This window comes from Carlito syrichta, unplaced genomic scaffold, assembly GCF_000164805.1.
Source record: "Carlito syrichta isolate Samal-C Ts95f unplaced genomic scaffold, Tarsius_syrichta-2.0.1 Scaffold309042, whole genome shotgun sequence".
In the NCBI taxonomy this organism is placed as follows: domain Eukaryota; kingdom Metazoa; phylum Chordata; class Mammalia; order Primates; family Tarsiidae; genus Carlito; species Carlito syrichta.
The window spans coordinates 241,075-254,166 of NW_007253138.1; the positions used below are offsets into that span (position 1 = coordinate 241,075).

The 13,092-nt window shown below is 35.5% G+C and overlaps 1 protein-coding gene across 1 annotated transcript in view; it reads right to left on the reverse strand.

Annotated features, from left to right (window-relative positions):
- Positions 1-1,973: 1,973 nt before the first annotated feature.
- Positions 1,974-13,092, reverse strand: part of C9 (complement C9) — a 72,715-nt gene continuing 61,596 nt past the window's right edge. Inside the window, exons 11-12 of the mRNA XM_021716867.1 lie at positions 4,943-5,171; positions 1,974-2,008 (exon numbers count right to left, since the gene is read on the reverse strand). Coding sequence (XP_021572542.1) covers positions 1,974-2,008; positions 4,943-5,171 — 264 coding nt within the window. The remainder of the gene's footprint in view (positions 2,009-4,942; positions 5,172-13,092) is intronic.

Consider the following 13,092-nt stretch of genomic DNA (forward strand, 5'->3'; position numbering starts at 1 on the left):
TCAGATATACCAACTTTGGATAGAAGCTGGAGATCTTGCCATCAATGAACCTGAACTGTCCCCACCATTCATTACCATAGAAAGAACTCTGATACACCATTACGCTGACCATGGGGGTCTGGTCAAGGCTCAGTTCTTTTCTTGTTTGACATTTGTTGTTCCTATGGGTGGAGTGTTCTTAGGAGTCACTCTATTAACTCTCACTTGAGCTAGATGCTCTCTGTTAAAAACTCCCTCAATAGTGGATTGCTCAAGAACAGAGTTCAGCATTGATATGCATTTGACAAATCCTACTGCTTTCTGATTCAACCAGTGTTTTGCAGGAGGGGACAAAATTTCTTTTGAGCTCCCAGAGCAAATTTAAGATCCTGAAGGGACCGGGCATGTTTCTTTTTAGAGCTTCACTACCAAATCATATGTAATATATTAAAATATATCCTATATATCTAGTAACCTTTTATTTGCTGTTAAAATTAAAATTGCTTTTTAAATTTTGCTTTTAAAATGATTTGCCTGGCCGGGCATGGTGACTCAAGACCGTAATCCCAGCACTTTTGGAAGCAGAGGAAAGAGGATTGCCTGAACCCAGAGGTTTGAGACTAGCCTGAGCAACTTGGCAAGATCTCATCTCTACAATAAATAAATAAATTAGCTGGGAGTGGTGGTGAGTGCCTGTAGTTCTAACTACTTGAAAGGCTGAGTGGAAGGATTGCCTGAGCCCAGTAGGTCAAGACTGCGGTGACTATGAGTGTGTCATTGCACTCCAACCTAGGTGATAGAGTGAGACTCCAACTCAAAAAAAAGAAAAATAATAATTTGCCTTAAGTAATTTATTTACTATATCTCTCAGCAATCACATGCATTCTTGAGAATTTCTGCCAAGTGAGAAAATCTAAAAATTTATTTATAAATGTGTGAAATGTTTGCTACTAATAACAATAAGGTTGACATATGCATTGTTAATATTTAATTAAACATAAATATTTTGATTTTGTACTTTTTTTGGATTTTTTTTTTTTTTTGCTTCTTTCTTCTCTATCTCTCTTTTCTCTCCCTCTCGCCCTTTCTATCCTTCCTTCCTTCCTTCTGTCTTTCTGTCTTTCTTTCTTCTCAAAATTAGTCTTAGACCCTAAGTTACTTTTGGGTGTTTTTTTTGTTTTTTGTTTTTGTAAAATAGGATTGAATAGAGGCAATTTTATGATTTAAACCAATATCTTGTAGTCGCCCTATTGTGTTACCAGAACACCATATCATATTTCTTCCATATGACTGTATTTTTGTACGCATTAGTCATTCCCTCTTTATCTGCCCACCCCCACTACCCTACCCAACCTCTGGTAACCATCATTCTACTCTACTTCCATGAACTCAATTTTCTCTTTTCAGTAAACAAATAGTTTTGGTTATAAATACAACACACTTTTTCCCTTGAATATGTAGAGTTAAACTGGAGAGTTGATACTAATAAGAGCAGAACACAGGGCATGTAGTAGAGGCTAAGTAAATATCTGCTGAATGAATGTATGTACATATAAGCAAATAACGAAACAAGACACAACTATGTAAATAAGAGCTAAATTGCATAGTACAGATTTGTGGCAATGAAACTGGCAGAATATATTAATCATACAAAGCGGTTTGGCAATTACTTTAAAGTCTTTTAGACCAGCATTCTGTTTTTAATTTACTTTTGTTTTATTAGCAGGAGATTGGCATTGCCTGTGGCAGAAAGCAGTCCTGGAATATTTTACTACTGACTCCTCATTAGGAAATAAAAAATGGAAACATAAGAGTTTAAGGAAGAAAAAAATTGCAGACCTAAGAGAGAGGAGACGTTAGAGATTGGTAGGATTTTCAAGAGGCATGTTGCTTTTACTTTGCAGCAAAGATTATCTCCAGGGGCAGGATCTTAAATGGGAAGGTCTGGTTATTTATTTATTTTCTTCCATATGAGCTCAGGGAAGCCAACAGCTCTATTCTCTATGGGTGAATGGGTTGGCTGGTGATCCTAGAAAAAACCAAAAAGAGTATCAAATATTAATGATCAATAGGATATCACTTTGGATCCACCCACCCATCTGTGTATTTATCCCCCTATTCTATTGCACTAGTATGTAGCATGCTATCTAGGTGCTAGGAATGGACTGAGGTTTAAGATACAAAGGTGCTGGGAATGGACTGAGGTTTAAGATACAAGGCATATTTTTTTTACTAGAGGGACTGTTCATCTTGTGTAGGGAGAGTCAATGTGCTTAGTGTTGGAAAAGCAATGGGAAAAGTGCTCAGAGAGCATAGATAGAGAATTGATTCCTGGAGAAATTGGAGAAGATTTCATCAGATAAATGCTATTTGGCATGGGTTCAAAATATGGATTTTTAGCCAGTAGCTTAAAAAACAAAACAAAACAAAAACCCATACCCAGGCAGAATCTACCATAGATGTTCTGGTTTAATTGATTCGGGATGGACCTCTGTTTTGTTTTGTTTTTGTTTTTACCTTTTTTTTCTGTTTTTAAAAGAAGCTAACCAAATAAATTCAATAATCAACCAGGCTGAAAACCACTGGTCTAACAGGAGTAGAAACACACAAAGCCAGTTAAAGAGAAGGAAGTTTGGTTAGTCAAGGAAGAAGAAAGTTGGATGTATTTCAGGCTAAGTAAATGGCAAGAAAAAAGAAAGATGATGTGTTAGGGTTTTAAACCTCATCATAGGGGCAGGCTCAGTGTAAGTGGGAAACTGGAACATTCTACCAAAATAATGGATGCTTGGAAAAACTTCCTTGAGGGAAAGAGTCAGCAAGACATATTTTTACCATGGTCTAGTAAACTGGTGGACCATCCTGGGTCAGGTATGAAAAGTCAATCAAAAGCTATCTAATGACCTTAAAAATTTTATATAATGAGAGAGGAAACTTGATTTTTTAATTATCTGTGAAACACCAAATGTGGAACTTGAATGAAGAAATTTACATAAAAAATTGATGCAAGACTGTTAAAAACAATAGGATCTCTTAAGAAGCAAACTAACCCTAAGAATACTTTCACTATCCAAGGTAGACAAGATTCCCACAGGAAACAATTCCCATTGAAGACTAAGCCTATAATTTAAAAAATCACTAAGTAGTAAAGGAAGAATAATAGGCCATGAGAGTAAGCTGGTAGCTTAATAGAGAATTGCACTGAAGAAATTATATACAAGGACTGGCAGTTAAGTTCACAAACTCATCCTTAAAAAAGTGCTACATACCTCATTGCTGAATATCACTACTGTCACCTTCGAAGTACTCCCCTTTGGAAACTATGCACTGATGCCAGTTCCTAGTCTATGTATCAAAGCAATTTTGAATCTTTTTTTCTGAAATGGCCATCAGAGCTGTCGTCATATTACCCCTGATGTCCTGAATGTCATCACGATGTCTTCCTTTCAATATTTTCTTTACCTTAGGGTAAAGAAAAATGTCATTGGGGGCCAGACCAAGTGAGTAGGGAGGGTGTTTCAACACAGTTATTTGTTTACTGGCTAAAAACTACCTCACAGACAGTGCTGTGTGAGCTGGTGCATTGTTGTGATGCAAGAGCTCCTTCAGGACCATTTTTGCACACACTTTTCTTATGCCAAGATTTTCAGTTAAAATTTTCCTAACTGCTTCTTGATTGATGTTTATTTGGTATGCTATGCTTCTCATAGTCAGCCAACAATTTTGACATACACTTTGACAAATTTTTGCAATATTTTTGTCAGTTCTGCTGGTTACTGTCCATCTTGATCTGTCTTCATCAGTGACACTTTCTCTCCCCTCAGAAAAATGTTTAACTCAATTGTACACTGTCATTTTCTTCCTGGCATTATCCCCATAAACTTGGACTAACATGTCTCTGATATCACCTCCACTCTTGCAAAGTTTAACAGGAAATTTAATATTTGTTCATTTCTCTAATTCAAACTCCGACATTCTTACAACAACAGCTCTGATGGTCATCCAGTAAAAAAGTTTCAAAATTGCTTTGATGGGTGAACTAGGTGCTGGCATCAGTGCATAGCTTCCCAAGGGGAGTACTTCAAAGGTGACCATAGTGATATTCAGCTATAAAGTACATAGCACTGAGTTTGTTAAACAGTCAGGCTCCGTATACTGGAGCAATCTGAAAGAGACTCCCATATAAATATGTTTAACATATTCAAAGAGATAAGGTAGGAAAATAATCCAGTTGGCTAGGAAAGAAAAAGAACAATCAGACTTGAAAAATAACCAAATAGAACTTTTAGAAAAATAATTTTTAAAAATACTCAATAGGTCAGTAAATGAATAAAGGAACTGTAAAATTAGAAGACTGATCTGAAGAAATCACAGAGAAAGCAGCAGAATATTCCACATAGAGAGAAATAGGTAAAAATTAGAAGTCCCAAGTACCAAGTAGCATGGATTTTGAGAGAGTACAAATGCTTTATGGGATGCAAAGCACTACATTGATACTTTAGATAGATAAGAGGGTTAGCATACACTTATAAATCAATAATCATAAAACTTAAATTAAATCTTAATTTATATATTTGTCACCACACCATTGAGTTTCTAAGCCATTTACTAAGAAGTGTAAAAAAATTCTAACATTAAAAATTCTAATGTAAGACTTAAAAGTATGGTTGAATGATAAATTTAAGGTTATGATTTTTTGTTCTAGGAAACTTTATAGTTTTAGAAAATTGTTGTAGGAAATTATTTATTCAATAAAGCAATGTGAGCTATGATTGCCATAGAAAGTTAATCTTACTTAACACATCAAGGCTGATTTATCTGTTTTCATTATCTACTCCATTTTTATCCTCTGTTTATATGAATAATTTAGAATTTTAGTACAAATTAATCCAAGAACTGTTTTCAAAGTAAATAACGCAAAACCGTCTATTTTTGCTCTTGATAACATCAAACAAATCATTTTTACCTTCAGGAATTTTTTGTTTGGTGATTTCACAGGCAATTCCCTCAAATGCAACTGGGCAGGAACACAAACATTGTCCATTCAGCAGAATCACAGTGCCTCCATTTTGGCATGGGTAGCATTTTCTTACACTGTATTCATCGATATAGTCGCCAATGGCTCTTTCCAAATTTTGTCTCTTTAGGTGTGCATCCTTTATTTTCACTGGAACCAGATTATATATAGGAGACAGCTGCAAGGGAGCAAAATATTTAATTTTAGGTCTTTTTCTACTGACAGAGCTTGTAGAACACTCTTTACTCAATTATTTATTCATTGACCCATTAATTCAACAAAGACTTATTGAATGCTTATTATTGCCAGCTGTGATGTTAGCTTTTAAGACCATACTAGCTGAAAGACGGTGGCGCACAGTGAGACTCAACACCCGTTAAGGCCAAGAGATTCAATGGGTCGAACGTGGTGGGCTACAGGACCAGAGGGTCAGGCTGTAGCGCTGAAGCAAGGGCACGCCAGCCTTTATGGGGGTTTAGGGCGACCTGTCAGTCGATTATTGGTCGGCTGGCGGAGCTCCATCCAGGTTGGTGGGTTTGTCGTGGGCGCGGGAAAAGGTGAGCCGGACTGTGGAAGAAGAACCCGGCAGGTGCCGTTTCAGACGCCCCCTTTGTTTGCCGGGTCTCCATTTTAGGCGGGGGCTGGGTTTGGGCCCCTTTCCAGGAAAAGGGAGGGGATGTGGTTTGCTAGCGCCTGGCGGTGGCCCTGGTGGTGGCCCTTCACTAGTCATCAAAACTAATCATGATATCTGCTATCAAGGAGATTACATTATGAAGGTAAGGAGATTCATATTAGTAAAACAATCGTACAGTTAAATTTAAACTGGAAACTGTGATAGAGCCTACAAAGGACAAGAATATGTGCTGTAAACTTTTAAACTTTTGGCTGGATAATTTATTGACATATTTTGTGAATTGTTTTTGCTGCCTTCTTTTTCCCTTTGCCCCTCTTCCAGAAGGTAACCAGATGCTTGCTCTCTCTTGCCTAAGAGGAGGTTTGTGTGCAAGACTGAATCCAGAATGCCTCGAAGGCAAGTTTTTTCTTCTTTTATTTTTTCTCGAAAAGTCTGAATTTATTGAGAAATTTTTTGCTGAGGGAAGGAGTATGGGAAGAATGTCACTGAGGGAAGAGACTCCTCCAGACCAGAAAGGGGATAGAGATCAGTATATTCAAGTAACAGGAAGCCAGAACTAGATCTTTAGTAGCTATTTTGGTAGGTAGCAACACCTGTGGAGTGCTCTAAGGAAGTTGCAAATGAAGGGTCAGAAATGCAGTCTTGTCAGTGATTTCCATGCACAAACTTGGCATGAAGGGCTTGGAACCACTTGACTTTGAGTGTGCATGTGTGCCTCAACAATGAAGTTCTCAAGGTGACCACAATGGACTAAAGTCTTCCCTCTTGGTGGTACACCATATCTCCCTATTCTGGACAGAAGTATCAGAATTCTTGAACCAACTCAGGCAACAAAGAAGGACATTCCTGAGTCTCATCCAACAAGTGAATGCAGTATGAATTTTCCAGTACTATAGATGGACAGGATCTCAAAGTCGAATTAATCAGACTTCAAGAAAATGAAAAACTTAACTTGCACACTCAAATTTCTGGAGTAAGATACATAGTTGCTACAATGAAATCAGGAAAGTTTGGAAAGGCTTTCCTGAGACAAGACTATTAAGCTGAGATTTGATGGTGTCAAGGCAGAGAAGACTATTTCAGCCATATAATGCAGAATTTAAAAAGTTCTTATATGGAGGGGAGAATTGGAGAGATGTTTAAAAAATTACAAAATTTTGTTTGGAGGATTAAATTTAGGAGATCTATGTGTAGCTTGGTGACTATAGGGAAAAAATGAAAAATTCTTATAATGGGGAGATTATAACATATGCAGAAAAACTTGTATTATATGTTCACTTGATTTAAGCAAATTCAATTGTGTGACCATCCAGAAAGAGAAAGACTAACAGAAAAAGCTGTTTGAGTGAATGGAGGCTTTTTGTGGATAGCACTTGGCAACAAGAAACCAGCCCAACGTGGGGGCTCCCACCTACAATCCTAGCACTTTGGGAGGTGGAGGCGAGAAGATTGCCTGAGCCCTGGGTTTGAGACCAGCTTAGGCAACATGGCGAGACCTCGTCTCTAGAATAAATAAATTTTTAAAAATTAGCTGGGTGTGGTGGTGCATGCTTGTAGTTCCAACTACTTGGAAGACAGACAGAAGGATTACCTGAGTCCAGCAGGTTGAGGCTGTGGTGGCCATGGCCACTCCAACCTGGGTGACACAGTGAGACACTGACTCAAAAAAATAAAATAAACAAATAAAAATAAAACAAGAAACCATGAAACTTTAAAGAAATTAGAGTTTAGACACTCAAAAAGGAAGAGATTTTTTTAAAAAATCATACATTCTTGCAGAAAGGTAATGATAGGTTAAAGAATGTGGACAGGTCATTTCCCTGAGGACAATAAGAAGAACTGAACAACAAAAAAAGTCAAATTTTTTAAAAATTGCTGAAAGGCTCCAGAGAACCAATAAGTTATAAAGAATTACTGGACTAAGATCTGAGAGAAGGTAAAAATTCAGAGAAAGCACCCCAATATTTTAGGTCCACTGGTCCACTGGACACATTTTCTAATTCAGAAAGAGGCAGCTGAGAGAGTAGGAGGTAGAGCAACATATTACTGGGTTGGAGAGAAAGGGTCAGAATTCAGACCAACTAAGATAAGTAGGTTGTGCTTTGATTTGGGAACTAAGAGAGAACGGGAAGTAAGATAGCCTTAGCAAAAACTACAGCTTCAGTTTGGATTAAAATAATCCTGGGTCATTAGTGGCGATCCTAAAAGCTTTCCAAATGTAAATATATATTTTCTTCAGGGGAGCATATAAATATATAAAATTATCCCAAGCAAGTTCCTCTTATAATAATTTTTAAAAGTACAATATCTAGCCTACAATATAAAAAAACTAGACACATAAGGAAATAAGAAAACAAGAACCTGTAGAAAAATAGGAAATAGAAACAGCCATGAGACCTTTCAATACTCAAGTTTTCAGACTTTTATCACACTTTAAATAGATTTTTTTTTTGAGTTGGAGTCTCACTCTGTCACCCAGACTGGAGTGCAGTGGCCACTCCAAGCCACTGCAGCCTCGACCTGCTGGGCTCCGGCGATCCTTCCTCCTCAGCCTTCCAAGTAGCTGAAACTACAGGTGCACGCTACCACACCCGGCTAATTTTTGATTTATTGTAGAGATGAGGTCTCACCAACTTGCCCAGGCGGGTCTTGAACCCACGGGCTCAGGCAGTCCACTCACCTCAGCCTCCCAAGGTGCGGGATTACAGGCTGAGCCACCGAGCCCGGCTAAACAGATTTTAAAATAATTGTTTGTATAACCAGGGGGATAAGAGACAACACTGGGAACTTTAACAAAGAACTGGAAGTTCTTTAAAAAAAAAAATAGCAGATTAGAAAAAAAAGAAACAAACAGAAATGTTAAAAGTTGATATTATAGTACACAAATTAATGAGTCGATTAAATAAGCAGAGCTAATACAATTGAAGCAAATTTAATGAATTGGAATATAGGTCAGAAGAAAATGTTGACAATAAAGCATAAACCAATAATATGGAATATACAGAAAGAGGGTAAGAAGCATAAATGATGGTGTGAGAAGGTAAAAGAATCATGTAATTTGAGCCCAGAAGGAGAACAAAGGACAGAATATGTAAGAAACAATGGCCAATATTTGAAGAGCTAATGACTGTGAATACTCCAAACCTGGTGGAAAACATCAAGATAGCCTAGGAATTAAAACCAAAGTCAAAAATATACATATTTTTTGCAGCTAGGTATATAAGAGCAAAATTGCAAAAACAAAAATAAGGAAGAAAATCTTAAAAGCAGTGTAATAAAAATCCATGGTACTTTGACTGACATTTGACTTTAATAGATGCAATCAATAATACTATTAAAAGATTCAAATAAAATATAAGAAATAAAAACCATGGTAAAAAAGATGAAGAACGTCTTTGATGGGCTTATCAGTAGACTTGACACAGCCAAAGAAAGAATCAACAAACTTGACTAAAACTTAGTAGAATTTAGTCAAAGTAAAATACAAAGAGACTAAAAAAGTTGGCAAGGAGCCAAACCCAGAACTGGGCATCCAAGCTGTGGGGCAATGTAAAAGAGTCGAATACATTACTAGAATCTCAGAGAAAGTATGTGTGTGGGGTGACATCTCTCTCTCTTTCTTTAATGAGAATAAGAATATAATTGTGGCAGAACAAATATTTGAAGAGACAATGACCAATAAGTTTTCAAAAATAACTAAATACATCAAACCATAGATTCCAGAAACTCAGGGAACTTCATGTAGAATTTTTCTTTTTTAAGACAAATACTGAGATACAGCACCTTCAAGTTTTTCAAAACCAAAGATTAAGAGGAAATCTTAAAGGGAGCCAGAATAAAAAATGCTATATAAAGGAAGTTAAAGACAAGCATTACAGCATAATTCTTATCTAAAAACTATGCAAGCTAGAAGAAAATGGAGTACTTTAAAATACTGAAAATGGAGTACCTTTAAAGTACTGAAAGACAAAAAGGGAAACTATAAATTCAGAATTCTATAACCAGTGAAATGTCATCAAAACATTAAAAGGAAATATTTTTAAGAAAAATAAAAGCTAAGAGAATTTGTTAGTAGCAGACCCACGTGAAAAGAAAGTCCAAAGGAAATTCTTCAGGCAGAAGGACTATCACGAAGAACTGAAATTTGGATCTACCTAAAGTAACGAAGGGCTCTGAAAATGACTACAATGAATGTAAATACATACTTTGCTATTTTTGAACTACTCTAAAAGTATATTGTCTAAAACAGATGTTTTTACATTATACTATGAGTTTATAGTGTATGTAAAAATAAAACATGCAACAACAATAGCATTAAAACTAGAAGACAGGATTTGAAAGTATAGTTTGTAATTTATACATTAAGCAGTGTAATATTATTTTAAGGCAAACTATAATAAATTTAGGATGAATGTTTTGAATTATAGGAAACATAGTAAAAATATTTTCCAAGAGAGGTTTAAATAAAAGGCTAATACTGAAGAGAAAATGGAATTATATAAAATACTTAATAAAAAAGAATAGCTAGGGAAAGAAAGGACCTAGGTAATACATAAACTGATAAGATTTGACTGGAGTGTTGAAAAAAGAGTGCTGAAGTACAGCAGGGAAGTGGAGAGGCACTTGTGGTGGCTGAAAGCCAAGGAAAACCCTCAGACTTTGCAGACCCTTCCCACATCCCCAGATCACTACAGAAAACCAAATAACTGCAAAAATAAACAGTACAGGAGAAAATAAGAAACAAAGATGATATAGAACAATCAGAAAACAAGCCGGGCTCGGTGGCTCAGCCTATAATCCCACGCCTTTGGGAGGCTGAGGTGAGTGAATTGCCTGAGCCCGCGGGTTCAAGACCCGCCTCGGCAGCGAGACCTCATCTCTACAATAAATCAAAAAATCAGCCGGGCGTGGTAGCACATGCCTGTAATTCTGGCTACTCGGAAGGCTGAGGCGGAAGGATCTCCGGAGCCCAGCAGGTCGAGGCTGCGGTGGCTGGAGCGGCCACTACACTCCAGTCTGGGAGACAGAGTGAGACTACAACTCAAAAAAAAAAAAAAAATCAGAAAACAATAAAGACAGAAGTCATCACTTATCAATAATAACCTTGAATGTCAATGGATTAAATTTCCCATTTAAAAGATAAAGACTGGCTGAAGGAATAAAAAAAACAAAAACAAGACACACCTATATGCTGCCTAGAAGAAATTCACCTCATATATAAAGATATACACAGACTGAAAGGGAAGGGTGGAAAAAACTATCTCACACAAACATAAACCAAAAGTAAGCAGGAGTAACTATGCTTATGTCAGATAAAGCAGACTTCAAGTCAAAAACTGTTAAAAAAAAAAAGACAAAAACATTATGTAATAATGAAGGAATTAGTTCAGCAAGAGGATATAACACTTGTAACAGTTATAAGTATATATACACGCAACATTAGAGCATTCAGATATATAAAGCAAATATTATTAGATCTAAAGGAAGACATAGACTCCAATATAATAATAGTTGGAGACTTTAACGTCTTACTCAACATTGGGCAGAGCATCTAGACAGAAAATCAACAAAAAAACGTAGAATTTAAACTCCACCATAGACCAAATGATCATAACACACATTTACAGAACATTTTACCTAATAGCTGCAGAATAGATATTCTTTTCATCAGAATATGGAACATTTCCCAGGATTGCCTATGTTAGGACACACACACACAAAATAACAACAAACTTTAAAAATTAAGATCATATCAAGTATCTTCTCAGACCACAATGGAATAAAGAAGTTAGGAATGAAATTTTAAAATGTCTTAAAACAAATGAAAATAAAAATATAATATATCAAAGCCTGTGGAACACAGCAAAAGTTGTATTAAGAGGTAAGTTTATAACAATAAATGCCTATATCAAAAAACTAAAAAGATTTCAAGTAAACAACTTGATGCATCTCAATGAACTAGAAAACCAAGAATAAACCAAACCCTAAAACAGTGAAAGGAAAGAAATAATAAAGTTCAGAACAGAAAGAAACAAAATTGAGAAGAAACAAATACAAAAGATTAATAAAACAAGAAATTGTTTTTTGAAAAGATAAGTAAAATCATCACACCATTTGATAGACTAAGAAAAAACAAAAGATCCAAATAATTGACATCAGAAACAAAAAAGGAGACATCGTAACAAATATCATAAAAATACAAAGAGTCATTAGAAACAAATATAAACAACTATACACTAGTAAATTGAGAACCTACATAAAGTGGATAAAACCCTAGACACATATAATCTCCCAAGATTGAGTTTAGAAGAAATTTTTAAAAACCTGAATAGACTAATAAAAAGTAATGAAATCAAAGCAGTAATAAAAATTTTCCTAAGAAAAGAAAGTCCTAGACCAGATGACTTCACCACTTAATTCTACAAAACCTTTAAAGGAGATTTAATGTCAATTCTTTTCAAACTATTTCAACAATTTGAGATAATTCTTGCAATATTATTGTCTATACTATTTGTAATTTTAGTATAAATCTCAAATTATTTCAAAATAGAAAGTATAAAAGAGGACATCTGTATCAAAAACATTATTTAGAGGGTGAAAGCCTTAAATGAGAGAAGATCCTTGCAAAACTTTTAAGTGAGAATAGGCGTATATCCAGAATGTATTGAGAACTACTACAAAGTCAATGCAACTGTTCACCAGGGTACTCTTTTATGCTTTAGTGTAGAAGATTCAAATTTCAATTATGTCATATTCATTTGGAAGAAAGAAACCTTTTGCCAAAATTGCCACATTGGCACAAACAACATAAGCACGTGGTAGAATTTTTTTGATTTTTTGAAAGGAGAAATTCATCTTGTTATAACCTTCAAAAGAAAGTCAAGGCCAGATAATCTAAGATACAGGACTAGAAGGTCATAAAGGAAATACAGTTTGGGTGAAATGTATAAACAGTGTTTTAAGAGATAAAGATGAAAGACATGCAATGCTAACAGTTTAAGAGAAACCTCAAACGCTGGAGTTAAGTATCCCACAAAAAGGCAAGGGATAATTAAAATGTACTTCTTGAAGTTTTTCTGGAGTCTTATCTTTTTCTGATGAACCTAGTCCTCCTATTAAGTGACAAAAATGTTTTAATTTTTTCCTCTAAGAGATAATTCTCTTATATTTCTATTATTTGTAGTTATATTTTCAGTAGATGTAAGCTACATAGAATTTGTTAAAATAAACTGACAACATAATCTAATATTAAATATGTTTGGATATCCTTCAGCTATCCAAAATAAACTACATATACCAAAATATGGTTTGTTGATAGAATGAATGTTATTTTTATCCCCTATACAAGAGAGTTAGAAATGATTTTCACCAGAACTATAGCCCTTTATTTTTATTTATTTATTTTTTTTGAGTTGGAGTCTCACTCTGTCGCCCAGACTGGAGTGCAGTGGCCGCTCCTGGCCAC